Source organism: Pteronotus mesoamericanus, unplaced genomic scaffold, assembly GCF_021234165.1.
Source record: "Pteronotus mesoamericanus isolate MK-2021 breed Mesoamerican mustached bat unplaced genomic scaffold, CSHL_Meso_final scaffold_582, whole genome shotgun sequence".
In the NCBI taxonomy this organism is placed as follows: Eukaryota; Metazoa; Chordata; class Mammalia; order Chiroptera; family Mormoopidae; genus Pteronotus; species Pteronotus mesoamericanus.
This window is the reverse complement of record NW_026555323.1, coordinates 2,066,166-2,087,232: the sequence shown is the minus strand read 5'-3', so window position 1 is coordinate 2,087,232 and position 21,067 is coordinate 2,066,166. Positions and strand designations below refer to the sequence as shown.

General features: G+C 53.2%; 1 protein-coding gene across 1 annotated transcript in view; it reads right to left on the bottom strand.

The window, feature by feature from the left end:
* Positions 1-923: 923 nt before the first annotated feature.
* ATP10A (ATPase phospholipid transporting 10A (putative)) overlaps positions 924-21,067 on the bottom strand; it is a 99,625-nt gene continuing 79,481 nt past the window's right edge. Inside the window, exons 11-21 of the mRNA XM_054561941.1 lie at positions 16,038-16,141; positions 15,820-15,946; positions 14,928-15,112; positions 12,622-12,952; positions 9,995-10,071; positions 8,267-8,392; positions 4,978-5,178; positions 2,329-2,409; positions 2,147-2,251; positions 1,657-1,844; positions 924-1,521 (exon numbers count right to left, since the gene is read on the bottom strand). Of these exons, the coding sequence (XP_054417916.1) occupies positions 924-1,521; positions 1,657-1,844; positions 2,147-2,251; positions 2,329-2,409; positions 4,978-5,178; positions 8,267-8,392; positions 9,995-10,071; positions 12,622-12,952; positions 14,928-15,112; positions 15,820-15,946; positions 16,038-16,141 (2,123 nt within the window). The remainder of the gene's footprint in view (positions 1,522-1,656; positions 1,845-2,146; positions 2,252-2,328; positions 2,410-4,977; positions 5,179-8,266; positions 8,393-9,994; positions 10,072-12,621; positions 12,953-14,927; positions 15,113-15,819; positions 15,947-16,037; positions 16,142-21,067) is intronic.

The following is a 21,067-nucleotide window of genomic DNA, read 5'->3' as shown; positions in this document are numbered from 1 at the left end:
CTTACAAAGCACAGCCTGTTGGTAGGAAGGGTCCAAGGGGGTTCTGGTGGCCTGGTGCAGGGAGCCGTGGCATAATCCAGGGTCACAGTGCGCAGCCTGCACGTCACCCGCTGTTTCCCGCAGGGCATCTAAACAGACGCGCCGCAGGGGAGTACCCTGCGGCGCTCAGACAGGCCCCGTTAGGTCACGTGTACACAGTTTCACGCAACAGCGGACGGGATGCGCGCTCTCTGCAAAATGGAGCTGGTTTATTGCTTGTGACGATTTTGACAGGCCAGAACCACCTCCCTCCACCCCCTGTAGGGACTGGGATACCACGAGGAGATATTTAGGGAATGCCTGCGAAGGATCGAACGTGGCAATGAACTTCACGTGCGTGGGTTTCTTTTTGTTCAGATATCACTTTCTCTTTTCTGGGTGACGCGGAGCCCCGACACTCCCAAGCCGTGGAAATCGGGGACAGACTCTAGGGGACCTGCTGCTGGGGTCACGTGCGGCCCCCTGTCCTCTCCCCTCACGGCTGTCCACACCCGCCCGACGTCCCTGCGTACCACACGCATTCCCACGCGGGAGAAGCCAGAGTCACACGTGAGCAACCAAACCAATCACACTGCGTTTTCTCACAAAACGAGATTGAAAAAATAAAATAAATCTAAACACACTTTTCGAGGATCACTCTTCTTTAACCTTTTATATACCATAAAGCTCTGACTTTTCTTTTTCAATATACTCTATGTAGAACTTTTAAAAAATAAACTTTGTTTTGGGTACCTTTCGTTTCCGGTGTGAGTCCTGGAAACATATAAAAGACATCTCGCTAGAACTCTTTTGTGCAAATGAGAAATATAAATAAAATTAGTATCTATGTTATTAAAAAAAAAAAAAAGGCCACTTTACGGTTTTCGCTGTCCTGGGCGAGGCCGCTAGAAGTAGTCTGTGGCCTGCTTGCCTAAGCCGCATAGGTCCTGGCCGGGCTGCGGGGCGCTGGGCAGGAACTCGGCCTCCCGCTTGTCGGTCTGCAAACCGCTCCGGGAGAACTGTAAGACGCTTCCTAGGCTGTTGACCAGCGACAGGGAGGAAATCCAGTTGAGCGAGCTGAAGCTGGACAGGCTGAAGATGGATGAGAGGGCGGCTGCCCGGCTGGTGCTGGCGGGTTTCATCTTGGAGTCCCCGGGACACCTTCCCAGAGTGGCTTCCCAGGGCGCGGAGGCCCCCGGGGCCTGGCCGCCCAATGCGTCCCTCAAAGGCAGGCTCACGGGCACCGCGCCGGGCTCCGTGCTGGCTTCTGGGGAGCTGGGCGGCCGCGGCGTGTGCCAGGACGTCTGCGGGGTGTGGTCCTGGGAGACGGATCCCGAGACGCTGAAGCAACTTTGTTCTGACGGCTCAGGCCTCGCTTCTCCCGGGAGGGGTCCCTGAGTCTCTTGGGGAACGTGGCGTTTCTTGGGGGACCTCTTGGCCAGCTGGCGAGCCAGCTGAAGCTGGGTGGGGAACAGGCTCCCCTGCAGGGCTTTGAAGAACAATCTGGAAAGAGCACATACAACACAGTCAGCGACTGCTGTGGGGTTTGGGTCTCCGGGGAGCTTTCTGGGAAACACAGCCATGACAACGCCCTCTGAGCTCCCAGAGGACTCGCGGGGCACTGTCCCCGACACCCACCTGGGCAGCAGTGCCGTGACGGGCGCTATGAGACACGTCAGATAAAACACGGGGTCGCCTATTAATGTCTGCATTGTCCAGTACGGGTTGGACGGAGGGTAACACGTTGCACACGAGGCGTTATAGATGAAAGCCACGGTGAAAAACAGGAGGGTGCTGAAGCCACACGATGTCCAGTTGAGCCAGGTCTGAGGGGGCAGAGAAAGAAAGAGCCACTCATGAGGGGCTGTGATGTTCCCAGGGCTTGGTGGAAAGAGGGCTCTGGGGGCCGGGGGGCGAATGGGGCTTGGGAGCCTGGGGACCGGCCTGGACACAGGTGGGGAGATGGAAGTCAGGGGCATCATGGGAAGAAAAGCATGTGGTTAAGGAGGGGCAAAGGCGGAAGGAGCTGTGGGGTGGCGTGGGCTGCGGCGGGCCCGTGGGTCCCGTTTGCTTAGAACCTTCTAGATCTCACAGACGTGCACGGAAGTGAGGGGCCCAGAGCTCTTACCCAGGTCTTGGTTTCAATACCCAGATGCAGGAGGAAGGTGAAGAGCGCAATGGCGGTGACAGGGGTGCCCCAGGTGAACACGTCTGTGTCTGAGTCGTAGTAGGCCTGAAAGACAGCGGTGTCCTGGGTCTGCGGGTCGCCGATGGCGCTGAGGGGAAAGGCCACGCCAGGTGCCAACTTACCAGGTAAGGGATGAAGAAGCAAACCAGGCTCTGGAAGGCGGCGTCGGCCATGTTTAACCAGAAGGTCCAGGGCCGATATTCCTGAGACACAAGAACAAGAGCAGCTGTTACAGGCAAGCGCTTGTCTCTTCAAATCTTCCAGGGAGCCACGGGGCATTCCGGGCGTCTTCCCCCCATCGGAGGTCTGCCTCTCCTTTGTCAGGGGTTTTCCTCTCTCTGTTTCTTTCTTTAAAAAATTTTTTTTTTTAAATCCTCACCTGAGAATATGTTTTTATTGATTTAAGAGAGAGAGACATCGACGTAAGAGAGAAACATCTTCCTTTCGTGCCCTGAAACCTAGGTATGTGCCCTGACCGGGAATCGAACCTGCAACACTTTGAGGCAGGGGCCAGTGTTCCAACCAACTGAGCCACACTGGCCAGGGCTCTCCTATGTTTCTTTAAAGCGATCTCTTAGAAGTCGATCATGAAGGTTTCCTAGTGTCAAAATCGCAAAGCTGTACAGCAAGGGCAAAAAGGACCTTGATATGGACTCGAGAGGGTCTTCCTTATCTGGGTGACCCCGTGGACTTGAACCAGTGAGTTCCCGCGCGGAAAATGCAGAGCAGGCGGGAGGGGCGTGTCCTGAGCAGTTGGGAGGGCGTCAGCTGGGCCCTTCCTGTGGGCGGCCCAAGACCACAGGGCCAGTACCCCACGTCTTGGTCCCAAGCGGAGGGGGCGAAGCCCAGCCAAGTACAGGAATTCCCCCAGGGGACGGGGACGGGGACACGCAGGGGTCTTCCTCATCTGCCTGCTTTCAGATGCCCCTTCCCTGAGCTGCCGGCTTGGGTGGGAACCCAAGGTCAACAGAGACGACCAGGGGAAGTCAGCTGGTCGGTAAACAAATTCTGAACTAGAGACTATTGGGCTCCCTTCGCTTTGCACACACGTGACAATTGCAGTCGGCTGACGAGAAGCCCTCCCGGGCTTACTCTAATGCTGGCTGCGAGGAGTAGCTGGTAATTAGCATGTCGATCCTTGCGGCGTATGTCTGTGTATTTATATCCGTTTGTATTCGCTGGTTCTTTCAACAGTTTCCCTGTGCGTTTGTCTTCTTGTTAATTCCCTTGCAAAATAAGTCCCATTTTGGAGGGGTTGTTTCAGGGGAAAAAATACTTCCCGTCAGGCGGCAGCTATCACAGTGACCTGACTTAGATCGTATGACACTAAAATAAAGGTCCCAGAGGGTGTGGCTCAGCTGGTTGGCTGAAGGGTCAGAAGCATGATGAACCCTGGTAGGAACTTGCGCCTGAGTTGCAGGCGGGGCCCTGGGTTCGGGGCGTGCAAGAGGCAACCTATTGTTTTTCTCCCTCTTTTCCCCTTTGTCTGAAAATAAATAGATAAAATCTTTAAAAAAGTAAAATAAAATAAGAGTCGGATGGAAAGTCCCGAGCTAAAATCACTGTTCTTCTTGAGTCCATTTGACTGGGGACACTGTGTTATGTTACTTCTGGAAACTCTGGTGTGGACACCGTTTTTACCCCGTTATACTTATTTATTTTTAATTTTTAATTAAAAAAATTTATTTTTAGAGAGGGGGAGGGAGGGAGGAAGAGAGGGAGAGGAACATCAATGTGTGGTTGCCTCTCGCATGCCCCCTACTGGGGACCTGGCCTGCAACCCAGGCATGTGCCTTGACTGGGGATTGAACTGGCGACCCTTTGGTTCGCAGGCTGGCACTCAATCCACTGAGCCACACCAGCCAGGGCCCATTATACTTTTTAAAAAAAACACTCCTCTTTTTGAAAAGCTTTGTGGAGGTAAATTGATATACAAACATTGCATACATTTAACGTGCACACCTTGATAGGTCTGGACACGCACGTCAAGGCCTAGCACCTCGCCAATCACCTCACTCTGCTTAACGCAACACACAGTCAAGTGGACAGAATCCATTTTCTCTTCTCACTGGTCAGATTCCAGACGTGGGCAGAAAGGGGCCCCACATGAAGCCTGACAGGCACAGGGCACCTAATGTGGTCCGAAGTGGAAACTATTAACTAAAAACAGGTCATGTTCCAGGCTGGAATCTTCCCTGACAAAAGTCCTTATCTCCCTTAACTGAGCCTGTCTCGAGGCCTTTTGCATCTACAATGACAGACCTTTGGAATGTCAAGTTACTTTCCCTTTTTCCAAACCAGCTCATGGCACAACCACTGCCTAGAGCTGAGGCCGCAAATGCCCCTCCTTGTTGTAATTGCATTAACTGTTCACTGTTAGCTGTCCTCCACCCACTGCGTAAAAGAAGTACCTGTCTATCATTTTACTTTTTACCCAATCCCAGAGGTTTCCCCTCTGCGTTCTCCCGCCTCCCTAATCTTTTACCAATGGGATTCACATAACCCTCTTTGGCCTCCTCCTTTGATTATAATATTAAAATAAAGTGCAAAACTGCAGTTCTCTGGTACATTTTCTCCACTCGTTGACATTTCGCTTCCCAGCAACTATCCTCAGTTTGGCTCAAATAAACTCACAAAAATTCTCTACAGAGTTGCCTGTTTCTGACGATCACAGAACTTGAAGAATTGGTCCCAGAGGGGCCTGGGAACTGGGGACTTGCACTTTCCAGAAGGTGCGTGACTGGCCAGGAGGCGGGGCGGGAGGACCTCACCTCCCTGTTCTGGCCGCTCTGGTAGAGCTGCGGCTCGCTCAGCAGCACGTGCGCCGGCACGTCCTTGTCCAGCACCCCAGTCACCAGCTGGGGGAGCGACGAGAAGAGCAGGTTAAAGAAGATCAGATACCACTGGTCGATCATGGCGGACGCGGAGAAGCCGCAGTAGAACTGGAACCAAAACAGGAGGCCCACGAACATCTGAAATGAAGAAAGAAGGGGAGCAAGCAATTCGCAGATGCCCTTCCACAGTCTCATCCAAGGCGCCTGAGGGCTTGCAGGGCCTGAAGGCAAAGGCTGAATTCATAGGCTGCGATTTCCTCCCACGACAGGTCTGGCGACGGTACCCTTGATCTCGCCCTCTTCCTCCTTGTCCCCTCAAGCACAAAGTGGGGGCTGTGGGTGCGAGGAATTCCCAGGTCCAGCCCTCGGGGCGCTGAGGCCTTGTGATAGAAGAGCCACAGATCATTGAAAACAAAACAAAGGTCTGGCCAAGTCGGGGGCTGCTCATACTTCGAGGACCAGGGGACTCACTCTTGGCCCCTCCCGTCATACCCCTCCTTTGCGACCCTAAACCAAACCTACCTGTGCTCCATCCCAGGGATGCCACCTCTCTCTGCAGTGACATATCCTTGGGATGAGGGAGAGCAGGCAATTACAGACTCCCATTGTGGGGAGGGCCCACACAGGCGTGACAGCAAAATCACTGACCTTGACCGAGCCCTGGTCCCCACTGCGCGCTCGGCTGGCGGGTGAGCAAGCTATAGGCGTCATCCCAGCTTTGCCAACAGGAACGTGAGGGTCAGGGAGGTTCCACAGCCCGTGCTCCATCGAGGAGGGGTTGTGTGGGTTTCTTCCCGCCATTGTGTGACCACTGAACTCCAGTGGCCGGTGCTGTAGTATAAGGGGCTTGCACAGCCGTTCAGTGATTGAAAATCATTATTACAGTGATGAACTATGCGCTCGGTCAGGGTCGCTGGACCCGCCCTGCTTCAGGGTCCCTATCCACGAACCAAACCGGGCACACAACAGCGGCTCTTAGCTATGGGGAATGACAAGCTAATGCGTCTCAAGGACTCACAGCGCCTCCTGCACACAGTAGGGGCTCGCCCACGCTTTCGGTTGTTACTGCAAACAGCACGGTCATTTCTTTATTTGAGGCTCATGCAGGGCCATGCGGTTACCCCACTTAGAGGAAAGGAAATTGAGGTCCCAGGTCTTAAATGACTTGACTATGCCACTGTGTGAGTAATACACCCAGTCTTTTCAGCCGCTCCTGGAGCCTGGCCTGGAGGGCGTGAGCCGTCCCAAGAGGGAAGGGACACGGTGAAAGGAACTTCTTTGCTGGTCACCACAGACAATGGACTGGGCTTTGGTCTGGAGCTGCCACCGCCTGCCATTTGGACTTTGACTCAGTCACCTCAGTGTCTTTTTCTTTTTTTTTAAAGATTTTATTTATTTATTTATTTTTAGAGAGGGGAAGGGAGAAAAAGAGGGAGAGAAACATCAATGTGTGGTTGCCTCTTGCGCGCCCCCTACTGGGACCTGGCCCGCAACCCAGGCACGTGCCCTACACTAGGAATCGAACCGGTGACCCTCTGGTTCGCAGGCCGGCGCTCAATCTACTGAGCCACACCAGCCAGGGCCCGTGTCTTGAACTGAAGGTCAGATGACATGATCGTGTGCATGGATGTATCCAGTTATGACACACATCGTCCAAGTCCTATTCCAACCTACAATGGAACGCAACCTTGTGCTTCTACAGAGAAAGCTGACAGACTTGGCTTTCTCCCTGGCTTTGCCCGATTCACCACCACAGGCTTGGCGGCCTCACAAGCCATCAGAGAGAAAGCCGCACCCAGAAAAAGGGGAGAAAAAGTATGAAGGTATCGAGACTTTTCTTTCCTGTGGTACTGGAGCCTTCTTCCCAAACCACAGTTGCTATGGAAACTTCTATCCTCTTTATTCGAAAGGAAGGCCAACTTATTCCTAAAATGAGTGAATTCCTTACTTTGGGAGGCAGACTAATTACTCTCGAACTTCTCAAGTAGATTCAGTGCTTGTTAATGGAGGCCTTGCATCATACGTGGAATAAACACAGAGAGCGTTCAGCCCTGGCCTGTGTGGCTCAGTGGATTGAGTGCCGGCCTGCGAACCCAAGGGTCACAGGTTCGATCCCCAGTCAGGGCACATGCCTGGGTTACAGGCCAGGTCTCCAGCAGGGGGCGCGCAGGAGGCAAACATACATTGATGTTTCTTTCTCTAGCTCTTTCTCCTCCCCCTCTCCTCTCTCTAAAAATAAATAAAATCTTTTTAAAAAATGATTAAAAACAAGAAAAAGAAAACACAATAAGAAATAGGCCTTTCCACATATTGTACTTTATCCTTTCTCAGGAGACCACCGGGTGGTCTCAACATCGGCGCTGTAGTGTCTGATCAGCTGTGGCAGGTGTGGGGGCTACCCTGGGAGGTCACATCTCCTACGAGTTTATTTATTCTGTCTTGTTGGTTGTCCGTTCATCAGCAGAGGCCAGGGAGCCACCCAGCAGCCCCTCAGCAGACCGTCTGTCCCTCCTAACAAGGAAAACAGGATTCTGGACTGGCCACGTGTCCCTCCTGGGGGGCTGTGGAGGACAGTGACCGTCCGCCAAGGGCTCAGTACTGAAGGGACTAAGGGTCACGTGTTAGGACCAACGTGAGCTGGGCCGGGCCCTGGAGCAGAGCCCCAGGAGAGAGAGCTGTCCGGCTTGGTACGACCTCACCGAAGGATCCCCTTCAGACTGAGCTGGCTGGAAGGGGCTGCATCTGCCCTTCAGCCAAAGAGACGGTGTGACCAGACCCTGCGGGGGGCCCCCCTTCTTTCCAGAGCTGCGCCTGTGCCCTGAGCAGGGACGTGCACCACAGTGGGCCATTCAACACAACGGCAGCAGCGTGACTGAGTCCTCTCCTGCTGAATCCAGGACCACCGGTCACACTCCTGCTTGTCACGTGCCCCCGTCTGCTCTACAGAAGGGACTGACTGGGGTACCCCCGTCTGTGGTCACATCGGCGGCCTACTCTTGAGAAACACGTTGCCAGCGTGGCTAAGGACTTAGGAGATGGTGTCCCATGGAATGGGGATGAGCGTGGCCTTGGCTCTACCAGCCACGTGACCTTGTGCAAAGCACTGGACGTCATGTTACTCTACTTCCTGTTATAAAGTGGTCCTGCATTCATGGGACAGTCCCCTAAATCTCAGGTCAGACTTTTGAACGCAAACGCTCAGAGACCAGCGGTGTCCGATACCTACCGTGTTTTTGTAGAAGAAGTAGAGCACCATGTTGGCAAGTCGGGAGTAACACCAGTGTCCGTGAACAATTAAGAGTCTCTCCAGGTAGCGGAACCTGGGCATCGCGAAGTCGCTGGCCATCACTGCCTTGAAAGGGAGAGGACTTCCGTTACTGGGGCCCCGCGTCCCAGCGTCTGTCTTATTCCCCCAAACACAAGGTGAAACACGGGTGGCGACATCCAGTGTGGCATTTGTGTGACTGGCCAAGGCTTGTTTTACCAGGATCTCTCGTTATCTCCTTCCGTTCAAGAAGGATTCTATCTCAACGAATGCTGAGTTCAGGGGAATCGCTTTGTAGGACTCATTGAAGATTTCAAATGTATGTAAGTGATGGGTTTTTAAGAAATTGTTTTTAAATTTCCCACGCTTTTAATTAAAAACATTTTTTAATTTTTATTTATTGATTTGGGAGAGAGAGCTAGAGAAAGAGAAAGAAACATTGATTTGTTGTCCCACTTATTTATGCATTGATCAGTTGCTTCTTATACGTGCCCTGCCCGGGGGCTGAACCCACATATGCTAAGATTGTGGGTTTGATCCCCAGTCCAGGCGCATACGAGAGACAACAGATTGATGTTTCTCTCTCTTTCTCTCTCAAAATTCAATAAACATATCCTCAGGCGAGGATTAAAAAAAAAAATCCTGGATGAATGAACTATTGTGTTCATTCACTCAACCAATGTTTCTTGCGCTTCCTCCATGCACACAGCTCTGGGGAGAGGCTAGAATGGGTCCCATTTGGACTCTGTTTCCCATTTCATGGAGGAAGGAAAAAACACCCAAGTAACACAGCTTGAGTCAGACGGGCTCAAGAGGGAGCCCATGTGACTCCTGCTTGGGACTTTCCATCTGTCATTTTCATGTCAAGTAAGAAGGTTGCTGAGCTCTGCAGAGACCTGGCCCGTCTGAGGGGTCGGCGCATGGCGACTGCTTGGCTTCACATGGTGACCACGTCCTGCTTTTTTAAAAGCAGCGGCCCCCATAGATTGCTCCCTAAAGTCTCCACCAAGTTAAAAAATGTTGTGATTGGAAGCCAACCAAATGTAGGAAATTGCTGTAATGACATCCAAAACATATCCTCCTGAGAGGGTATGTCCATTGATTTTAGAGGGAGAGGAAGGGAGAGAGAAACACTGATTGGTGGGTGGCCTCCCATATCCACTCTGACTGCAGATTGAACCTGACCAAGGATCGAACCTGTAACCTTTTGGAGTATGAGGTGACGCTCCAACCAACGGAGCCACCCAACTGGGGAAAAAAGGAGCACATTTTTAATGAACTCCTTTGTGCATTGTCTGGATCACAGGTCAAGACAACACAGTGACAGAGGAGAAGGGCGGGATGACATTTCATGAGTCACAATGGCTACATCCCATGTTATAGTGATACCGAGTTCCAACCACAGCAGTCAGTTTTTCAGATGGTACCGCTTGTGTCCAGGAACAGTAAAAAGTACATCTGAAAATGAGGCACAGCAGCCACAGAGAAGGTGGTGACTCACTTTGACCCTCGGTTCTACTTACTTTGCAAAAAATATCATCAGCACGCGGCTTCATAAACATGGAGTCACCTCCACTTTATCTTTTACTATTGTTTTAGCAGAAGGTGAGCATCGGTTGTGTTGAAGGCCAGTCCTTCAGCTTTGTTGGACAGAACCCCCCAGGAAGAAATGCCCTGATGGGTCTTTACCTGCATGCCCTCCTGGCCTGAGATTCCCACGCCTACGTCGGCCACCTGGAGCATGCTGACATCATTGGCTCCGTCTCCTAGAAACAGCACAGGCAGGAAGAAGGATTGGTTGAGCTCAGACACAAAGATTGAAATCAGCTGCACAGATCTTCAGGGGGGCCCCACTGGACCAAGTCCCATGAAAGGGTCCCAGGAAGAGCGAGGACAGGCTGTGGGAGGCTGTCACACAGTCAGAACCACCATGGTGTGAAGTCTGGAACCACCAGCCACACTGAGAGGCGTTTCAGATTGCAGGCTGGCGTGGCTATTGTTTTATTTAGGATTCACTCTGCATTACTGGCTCCTATGTGGAGAGAGCCCTCCTTCCATGCGGTGCCTGGCCCAGTGAAAGATGCTCTCACCTGCATCAGCATTATTTCCTGAACTGCCTTGATCTTTATCACACGGATGGCATATCAAGGCTACCCCAGGGCACATGCACATGGGTGCTTCCCTACGCTGAATGGAAGGTAAATTCCACCCAGAACACGGCTGGGATCCTTTTGTGCCCTGACTACGTGCTAGCTCAATAGCTCCATGCTCACCACTGCGCCCTCTGAGAGGGGGAATTCTGTCACCCCCAAGCCTCTGGGTCCTTCTGGCATGAAGGCGCCTCGGCAGCTCACAGTGACTGGAAGCACTTCTATTCAGAAGTCAAGAACTTCTATTCACTGAGCCAAGCTGCTGACGGGAAATGTTTAGCCACACAATGCACACGTGAGAGCTCTCGATACCCTTGGCAGATAGGAAAGCTGGGGCTTTGTCATTGTTGCTCCGTGACAGTGACCATTCTCTGAAAGGGACTCCAGAAGGACCCAAAGCACACAGTGACAAGTTTCAAATACACAGTGGTGCAGGTGAAGAAAGTCCAAGTGCCTCATCAAGTGGCCGGCCACCGGACGTCTCTCTCCTGTGACTTTCCTATTCTTTATTGCTCTGGGCCTAATGTGGATGATTAGCCAACACTGATCGAATTGAAATTCTGTGAAGCAATAACAATCTCTGCAGCTTTTCCCAGAACATCCCATTCAAAATGAGAGATAATGGGTAACAGTGCCCTCTGTTATTAATCTTTGGGCTGTGGGGACTTGGTCACACTTGATGCTTTGACTCACGGTCAAAGAAATGAGCTGAAGTTTTGGTGCCTCCCTACTTTTTCTTTTGAAATTCTCTTGCTTTTTTTTTTTTTTTCCCTTTTCTGTTTAACCAGCCAAGGCTTTACCTGCATTTTCTTAAATGAACACCTCCCATCCGTGACTCAGTCGCTGAGCCAGGCACGCGGCAGTCTGTGCGAACGTGGTCTGTCATCCACGCCTACGCCAGCCTTCCCGGGCTGCAGACCCAGCCTGCAGCCTCCTAGGCTCCTGCCTCCGACACCTGCTCACGGGCATTGGAAGGCTCGCCCAGGCACGCGGGGACAGAGGTGGTCCCCTGACAGTCTCCCTTGGGAGGAGCTGCCTGCCTTCCCTGGGCCTGGACCAGGGGGCCATTATGAACATTTGCTCACTGCTCAGGCCAGCGCCCAGCCCCCTCCCCTCAGCAGTTATGGATGCACACCCTGGGGATGGTCTCCATGACAACCACGCTCAGGCCACACCCCACTTCAGACCCAGGCTCTCCACTGGCCTTCACTCTGCGTGCCAGGGAGGCCGTCTCCGCATCAGCATGACAGCTGTCATAGACTTTTGGCAGAAAATACTCTAATTATCACGGATGGGTGAGGACGCTTTATTGCAAAGCCAGCTCTCATCCAGGTGTGGATTCTATAGGCAGAAAAACCAAAGGGATGCCTCGCGACACGAGGAGTCTCCCCGTTCTCTAAGCAACCTGTCTTTCCCAGCTCTCACCAGCAGGGGGAGCTGCCGAGTCCCTGGATCTGGCTGGAGGTTGGGCCTGAACCTGTCTGGGGGCTGGATGCTGCCCTGGGAGGAGGCAGGTGAGCACGGGGAGCACTGGACGGAAGCCTAGAAGGCTCTCCAGGCCAACAGTCTGCGAGGAATAACCAGCGTCAGATGCACAGTCCCTAAGGAACTCATGTAAATTTCAGCAACTATTCATATCTTAGGATGGATGTATTTCATTAGATGCTTGTCTTGGAGCAATGAGTTGAGTTCAGCAGACGAGAGGCCATGGGAATTCTGTCACCCCCAAGCCTCTGGGTCCTTCTGGCATAAAGGAGCCTCGGCAGCTCACAGTGACCGGAAGCATCTGCAGAAAACCTTCTTCCTGAGCTGGCGCGGGCCAACGCTGAGCGCGCAGCGTCCTCCGCTGCGGCTGTGACCGCCTGGGACAGGCAGGTCGCTACTCTGCCGCCCAGCAAATGGCAAGACAAGCTGTCGTCTCCAACCGCTGCTGTGTTACTGACTTAATATGTGGCTACGACTGCCGCCGCTACACACATGTGGCTTTCTAACCTCTGTGTTCTGTTTGCAGCAGGCTGCTGCTTTATTGCACTGGGACTGATTTTCTAAATAGAAAAAAGATCGAGGAAGCATCGTCCCATCTGACGGTGCAGCATGGACGGGTGGGAACTTCAGGACGTGAAGCGAGGAAGCAGGCGCCTAAGACGGGCTGGCCTGCCTACCTACCTATGGCCAAGGTCATGGCCTTGAGCTTGCTTCTGACCAGCTTCACCACCATGCTCTTCTGCAGGGGCGTCGAGCGACAGCAGAGGACTGATCGGCACTGCTTAGCGAGGAAGAGAAATTTGTCCTCCAGGTTTTTGTCGAGGGCGTAGGCCAGGCTTCTCCCGTCGATCACGAGGCTCGGGCAGGGGCCGGAGGCGGAGGCGGGCTCCACGGGCGGGCAGACCGGGGAGAAGCCCACGCTCACACCGCCTGCCTTCTTGTCCGGGGTGCGGCAGGGGACCCTGGCCTGCACATAGTGTAGGCACTGGTCCAGCAGGGCTGCGCACGCCTCCTGAAACGCACACGTGAGGACGGTGGTGTTGGCTTGGCTGCCGTGGAGCCTAGGTTACTCCCTTGCCCTCAAACACATCTGGGGAACACATCTGGGTCTGATCGCCTACAGGCACCAGGCTCTGCCCCGTTTCCCTCCTAAACCTGGCTAAAGGGGACAACTTTCCGCACAGAGGAGAACGGGCTGGTCTAGGGTTTCTATCAATCTCCACGTCTATGCCCAGAGGTGGGGGTGGGGCTGTTCGCTTTGGGAGGCTGGGCCACATGGTGGCGAAGTTGCTGGCCGGTGGGACTGAGGAGTCCCGCACAGTTCTTGGGGGCCCTCTCTCAGCCCCTCCTGATTCCTGGGAAGGTGCGGACGACAGGGGCCAGGGCTCGTTCAAAGCCTTTGTTATGACTGGCCTCAAAAGAAATGTGATTATCAGTGTTCTTCCTAAGCTTTCCTGTTGACCACGGAAATAAAGTTTTTAAAAAGAGGCATTATTCTGGAGACTTTTCATTGGCAATGCCCTTCCCAAACCAGATCTGAATTCCAGAGTGAGCAGGAAGCCCTCCTGGGGAGGCTGCAGCTTCGGGGGACAAGGGCGTAGGAGAAACAGCCCGTTTCCAGGAACAAACACACTCCACCCACGGAACCCCCGCGGCTCCTGGTCCTCTGCTTAGTGACCAGTTTCCTGCCATGCACTGAGGAAATCTAGTTGTCTTCAACACACACTTACTGGGGACCTTTTATATTTAAAAAAGTGAGCGAGACTGGATGAAAAAAAGGCTGAGAAGGCACAGCTGTTGGCCTGGGGTGGAAGATGGGTGGCCAGTCACAGACACACACGACCTGGCGACCACAGCTGGTCACAGGCCGGGGCATCCGAAAGTGTTACTGGATATGAGACAGCCCTATGAGCCGTAGATACTCCCTACTTTCCCTACATACTCAGGGATTGAAATACAGAAATGGGACTGGTCCTGGCTGGTGTGGCTCAGGTAGCCAGAGCGTCATCCTGTAACCAAAGGGTTGCAGGTTCGATCCCCCGTCCGGGTGCGTACGTATGGCAACCCATTGATGCTTCTCTCTCGCATTGATGTTTCTCTCCCTTCCTCTCTCTCTAAAAGCAATGTCGTCACGTGAGGATAAAAAAGTACATAAATGGGACTGGATGAGAACCCTCCGCGCCCGCTGGGGCATCGCCAAGACAGCGCCGCCGTCCTGAGGATGTCAGCGCTGAATGAACCTGCTGCCCTGGCTCGTGAACTCATGAAAAATTCTCTGACAGTGTTGACACGGACAGTTTGTCAGGAAAAAGCAGGCTGAACTTTGCAGTAATAACGCCTCGCATTAAGGCGCTACCCTGGCCCAGTAGCGTTGTCCCAACACGCCAAGGCTGCAGAGTCCATTCCCCATCGGGGCACAGACAAGAAGCAACCAAGGAATGCATGAATAAGTGGAAAAGCAAATTGATGTTTCTCTCTCCTTTCCTCTCTCTGTAGAATCAATAAGTAGAAATTAAAAATAAAAGTAAAATAAAATAGCCCTGACTGGTGTGGCTCACTGCATTGAGCAACGGCCTGTGAATCAAAGGGTCATGAGTTGGATTCCCAGTCAGGGCACAGGCCTGGGTTGTGGGCCAGGTCCCCAGCAGGGGGTGCATGAGAGGCAACCACACATTGGTATTTCTCTCCCTCTCTTTCTCCCTCCCTTTCCCTCTGTCTAAAGTAAATAAATAAAATCTTTAAAAAAAAAAGTAAAATAAAGCCGAGGTGGGCATTCCTTTGAGACTCTGAAATCCCAGCAGATTCTACCTGTTGCAAGGGAACGACAAGTGTGTGCTCAGTGCTAGAAGCAGAACACACGCTCAGGCGGAAGCGAGCGCAGTGGCTGCCGGACGCAGAGGCTCCTGGTGCATCTCACTGAGCTCTGCGTGCACACTCTCCCGCGCGGCTGCCCCCGGCCCCTCAGCATGTCCTGGGAAAGCCCGTACCTGAGACTCGGCGTTCAGGGTGATGACTTCCTCGTCGTGGTCCAGCAGCTTGCAGGCGTACGCAATGTTAACGGCTGTTTCCTGTTTGTCGCCGGTGAGAACCCAAATCTGCAGGCCTGCCTGCCGCAGTTTAGCTATGGTCTCGGGAACCCCGTCCTGCAGGCGGTCTTCGATCCCGGTGGCACCTGGTCAGAGGCGCGACAGTGTGTGGGCCCCATCCTTCTTGTTCCCAGAGCCCAATGGACGAGGAAAGCAGCCACACACCCCCATGCTAAGCTGCCGGCGCAGCCTGCGGACAGGGACCCGCTGAGGGTCCGCCCCATGTGGTCGCATGCGTGGAGCAGTGAGCGGTTGCGGGGCGCAGTGAACGGCTGTGTCCTAGGGTGACTGGGAGCCCCCGACCAGAGTCCTCTGCACCTACAACAAAGTGCCCTCAACTCTTCCAAACATGCAGCTGCCTTTTAACTTCACAGACAATTTGGAAACATTCTTAGGATGTAAACGGCAGCCATTTCTGGGGCTCAACACAGTTTCTTTCTGTTTCCTGGGTGTGGCGGTTGGGCGGATCCTTTTAAGCATCACTTGTCGAGAAGCCTGCCTTCTGCTTCCGTTCGGAAAGCAGGGCTGCAGGCCAGGTAAGGCGGGGGACCCGGGAGACTGCCTGGTGGGGCACCCAGGGAGCCTCACACAACCGGGCTACGGAGACAGTATTTCATCAAGGATGGGCCCACGGGAGGGCCACGCTGGCCTCGGGCCAGCAGGCTCCTTAACCGAGCTGGCATGTGCAGAGATGCCACCAATCCGTAGAGCCAAGTCGCCTCCCATCGCTCCGGGACGAGCTCTGTACACTCAACCCAGGCCCACGCAACACGCACTCGGAGAGCGTAATTACCCAGGAGGTGCAGATCCGTCTCCAGGCGAATGGCTGACTGGAAGAGGAGCTCCTCGCGGTTGTCCACGGCGGATTCCGCCTCCAGGTGGCCCTTCAACCAGCAGGCGTACTCTTCCTGACTCAGGACCTGCGCGAGACGGCCCGCTGAGCGCCGCGCTCTGGTGCGTGCCAGCCGCACGGAGACCCTGGGAACGCGCCCGGGTAGCAGCCTCACTCACCCTCTTGGCGATGCACAGGGTCCGCAGGCCTTCCACCGCGTACAGGTTGAGGTAACTCTGAGTCTGGCTGCGGATTCTTTTCTGATGCCTTCCTCGGGCGTCGTCTAGGTGGGAGCAGAAGCAGACAGGGGCGTGAGCAAGAAAAACAGAGCCCAGTGGGAGGCCCTAGAGCCAGGCCAGGGGGGTTGGGGACCTCTGCACGGTGTTCTCATTTATTTAAAATTTTATCTTTCAATTACAGTTGCCATTCAATATTATTTTGTATTAGTTTCGGGTGTGCAGCATAGTCAGACAGTCATATACTTTAGGAAGGGTTCCCCCAATTATTTCCAGCACCCGCCTAGAACCATATATAGTTACTATAATATTATATAGACTGTATTTGCTATTTTGTTCTTTACATCTCCATCACTTTTTCTTCTTTTTTTTTTTTCCATCCTTACCTGGGGACATGTTTTTTCATCGCTTTTAGAGAGAGAGGAAGGGGGAGAGAGCGAGGAAACGGGGTGGGGGGAGAGAGAGAGACAGAGAGAGAGAGAAACATCGATTGGTTGCCTCTTTTATGCGCCCCAACTGGGGATCAAACCCACAATCTAGGCTTGTGCCCTGACTGGGAATCGAACCGGCGACCTTTGGTGTACAGGATGATGCAACAACCAACTGAGCTACACCAGCCAGGGCAAAATGGTAACTTACGCATTTTTAGCCACAATAAAAAAAAAAAAAAAACCCAACAACTAAGAAATCAGCTACTAGCTAGTAAGAGGTCTCCACACATCTGCCCTTTTCAGTTTTCTGTGGATAAAGACGAGGAGCAGACTTGCTGCCTATTGCAAAACTGCGGAAATGCCGGCCGCGAGCCTCACCCAGCTGTGGAATCTGCAGCAAGGCGACATGCCTGCACTCCTCTTGGGCCAACAACTATGAGTAGGGAGGCCGAAGCCACTTCCCTTGGTGTGTGATAACAGTACATGACAAGTGAGTGTGTTCCGGGGCTATAGGGTAATAAGGGGTCCTCACCTTTCTGCTTTGCTCTGGTTGGCGGGGAGACAGGTAGAATTAAACATTCCTGGAAACTGCTCCATCGAGTCAAGCCCTGCCGGAACCATGGCTCTTTATCGATAGGCAGCCACAAAACAATGGTCCCGGAACTACCCTGACTTCTTTCAAGTGTGTTTTTCAGATCTGAAGCCAAGCCACACGGACAAACTCAATACTTGGTTGGGAACGTCCCTTCCTGCATCCCATAAGAAGTCCTGCACAATCCCAGAATGCTTTGCTTCACGGACGTATACCCGGACATCAATGTTGCCAAAAAGGAAAAAGCCTGGTAACCCAGACCTTGATTGGTTGACCCCAGCAATTTCTGGGTTCCCAAGCCCTAAGACCCCTAAATCCCACATTGGGGGTGCAGAACCTGGGACCCTGTCTCCATGTTTTCACCCTCTGCAGAGCCTCGATAAATCTCCCCTTGCTTTTATCAGTGTCTCTGGTCTAAATTTTTTTGTGTTAATTTATTTATAGGGACTGAACATACAACCCAGCATGTGCCTCAACTGGGAATTGAACCGGTGACCTTTCACTTTGCAGGACAACGCCCAACCCATTGAGCCACATGGGTCAGGGCCCTGGTCTAAATCCTTTCATGTCAGGAGACTAAGAACGCAAACTCGTTGGCGACAGTGGCATTGGAATTTTGTCGCCCGCCCCCTCCCACCCCCCATTAAGTAGGGATGTCACAAGAGCGTCTTCGCACTGGGCTGTGATCCAGCCACGTCCAGCGGGACCAATGGGAAACTCCCTGCACTTGCCACTGGGGTTATGCTTGGCTCCCCACTTGTAAAGAGTACACGCTTTTCATATCACATTCACAGGAGAAGCTGTTACCTAAAAAAGAATCTCATCAGCATGTGTGCTTTGGGCTATTCCTAACATCGCTGCCTGAAATGAGACGCTTCATAGACAGAAGCTCCATTAAGAGCGTCCTGGCATCGTCTGTCCCATCCACCGAATGGAGGTGCGTGTCCTTCCCGTTTATGAAAAATCGTCCTTAAAAGAAAGTCCAGTTTCTCTCCTCAGAAGAGCCTTTCCATCTGTTTGCTCTGCCAGGCAGAAATAAGATGCCCAAATATTGCATAGGACGTGCTTTTACTAAAAATATTAGCTGCTGTTTTTCTGAAATTTATATTTAACTGGACATTCAATGTATTTTCTTTGCTAAATCTGGCGACCCACTCACCAGTCATGAGGTTTGTCTGCTCTCAAGTCAGCCTCATGACAGATGGGACCTGGGACGAATGCCCTGTGCCTTCCACATGTGTCAAGGGACTGAAGATCGGTTCTTCAAGGCAAAACAATATTTTTAGATACACAACAGAGGTATGCACACACACAGAGACACAACATATCTGTGGCATTAAAACATCATGGGGGGCCCTGACCAGGTAGCTCCGTTGGTTAGAGTGTCATCCGGATATGCCAAAGTTATAGGTTCGATTCCCGGTCAGGGCACATACAGGAATCAGCCAATGAATGCATCTGTCTGTCTCTCTTCCCTTCTTCTCTCTCTCTAAAATCAATAAAAAAAAATGTCATGGGGGGACCATTAGAAACAGTAAGTCTAAAAAGAATCTGTAAGGGGGCAATAATGAAAAAGCAGAGAGTTGGGAAATGGGACTCGCTGCTCCCATTGCTTTGCTTTAAGAATGACCATTTTCTGAAAAGATCACAAAGTCATGTTAACCGGACTACCATTTCCTCCTGGGCGTTGTGATAACGTTGTTCTTAGCAGGTGAGGATGACCTTACTTCAGATTCTGACTGTCCTTTCAGTTAAGATGTTACCATCGGAGGGACTTTGAAATTAAAATAACAACAACAAAGGCCAGGGGGCTCAGTTGGTTGGGGCATCTTCCCGTGCACCGAAAGGTTGTGGGTTTGATTCCTGGTCAGGGCACCTGCCTAAATTGCGGGTTCGAGCCCCAGTCAGGGTGCGTATGGGAGGCCATTGATCAATGTTTCTCTCTCTCTCTCTCTCCAATCAATGGTGTGCGTGTTTTGGTAAAAGCGTCGTCACTTTATCACCTGCTCACGGGTACAGCAGCTTGGCTGCCACGCTGCTTCCCAGGCACAGGTGGCCTCTGCTCTTCTCCACGCCTGCCCACCCCCAAAGGCAAAGGGGAATGATTTTGAACAATGCCCGGTGTCACTGGTGCCTAACTCGAGGTGACCCCAAAGCCCCGCTGTTGGGAAGCCGCTGGGATCTCTGGATGTCCTGAATCTTACGTTGCCTGGCATCTCTCCCTAAATCTTCCCTGTGCAAACCCGTCAGAACCCATCTGGCTTGGAGGAGAGCGGGGAGCCACACCGACTGCTTATTCTGAATTCTCTGCCCTGCAGCGCCCCGATCGGGCATCGTCACAGCTACGGCATCGCTTCTCCGGCCCCCGCCTGCACCTGGATTCCCTGCACCCTCGACTCTCAGCGATAGGAATTTCATTTGGGCTTCGTATAGAAATGGGAGACTTTTTACTCATTCAAAAAGTGCAGTGCCAGCGCAGTTCCAGGGTGGCCCCTGCTGCCTTCTTGGCAGCTGGCACGACCCTGGCAGAGCTCAGCAGGGCTCCCCGCGCCCCCTCCAGGCCTTAAGAGGTAAAATCTGAAATACCACAGTCCATTAACCTGTCTTTACTGCAAAGCGGTGGAATAGGACACAAATAATTTTTTTTTTTTTGCATTAGAAGGAAATCTGCACAGCTAATCGCTATAGCTGTTTCCTTTTTGTGTGGGTGCAAAGTCAGATTTTCCAATAAAGAAGCCTCTGGGAACGCAGCCTGTGCCTCCCCGCGCATTGGACTCTGGCCGCACGAGGGCAGTACCCCCGCGGGGGGCGGAGCAAAACCCCGCCCTTCAGGGGGCTGCTCCCAGAAGGCCGTCCAGACTCTTTGTAGGGACGCCTCTACACCTTCAGGTAAGCGGCCTTTGGGAGGCGACACGTCGGTGATGGGAAGGGGTCTCTGTGGGGAGAGCTGTTCTGGCGCACTTTCCCACAGGGGCGTGGCCCCTGCCTTCGGAGCCAGGAGCCCCACGCGTCCCCAGCACTGAGGTGAAGGCAGAGGATGCCGGGCGGGAAAGGAACTGCACCCCAGAGCTCAGGGAGTGCGCACCCAGCCTACGGGGCTCCGCGGCGCTCGCCTCAGAGCCGTTTCCAGGATTCCGCGGCGGGAGGTGTGGGAGGTGGGAGCCCCGGTGGGTCCCCTCTGTCAGGGAGCTGCGTTCTCTCCTCTGCCCGCTCTACAGGTCAGAGTCAGACGTTTCCTAGGGAGCCCCGTCCCTGTTCCCAGAGGTTATATCTGCGAAGACCTGCCAGCCCTGCTCAATCAAGTCCCACCCTTCTACGCCAGTGGTTTTCAAATCCTTCTTCTTCTTTAGAGAAGGAAAGAGAGAAATATCAAGGTGCGGTTGCATCCTGCGCGCCCCCTGCTGGGCACCTGGCCCACAACCCAGGCATGTGCCCTGGCTGGGAATTGAACAGGCAACCCTTTGGTTCGCAGGCCGGCGCTCAATCCACTGAGCCACACCAGCCAGGGCTCCAACCCTTCTTTTTCCGCCCCAAAGTCGTATGAACCAAGATGAAGTTGCTCTGCCCAAACTCAGGACAGCGGGCCCAGCGAGAGGGCCAGCAGCTCCCACTCCTGGGGCCCGCGTCTGGGCGGGGTGGGGGGTTGAGTCAGCTCCACAAAGGGGCTAAAAACTGTGGCCAGTGCAGGACAGGAAGGAACCTTCGAGAACTGCTTGTCTAAACATTCTTAACCTTCATTGTCCAGGTTTGAAACCTGACGCTAGGTCTCACCCTGGTGACCCCCAGCTCCTCTGTTCAGGTGAGTTGGCCCTGAAGCCCCCTTGACATTCCAGTCCCGAGGACATGGGAAGGCAAGAGGCAGGCTTTAAAGAAGCATCTAAGGCCCGGGCTGAATGGCTTAGTTGGTTGGAGCATCGCCCTGACGCTGAAAACATTGCCAATCCGATCCC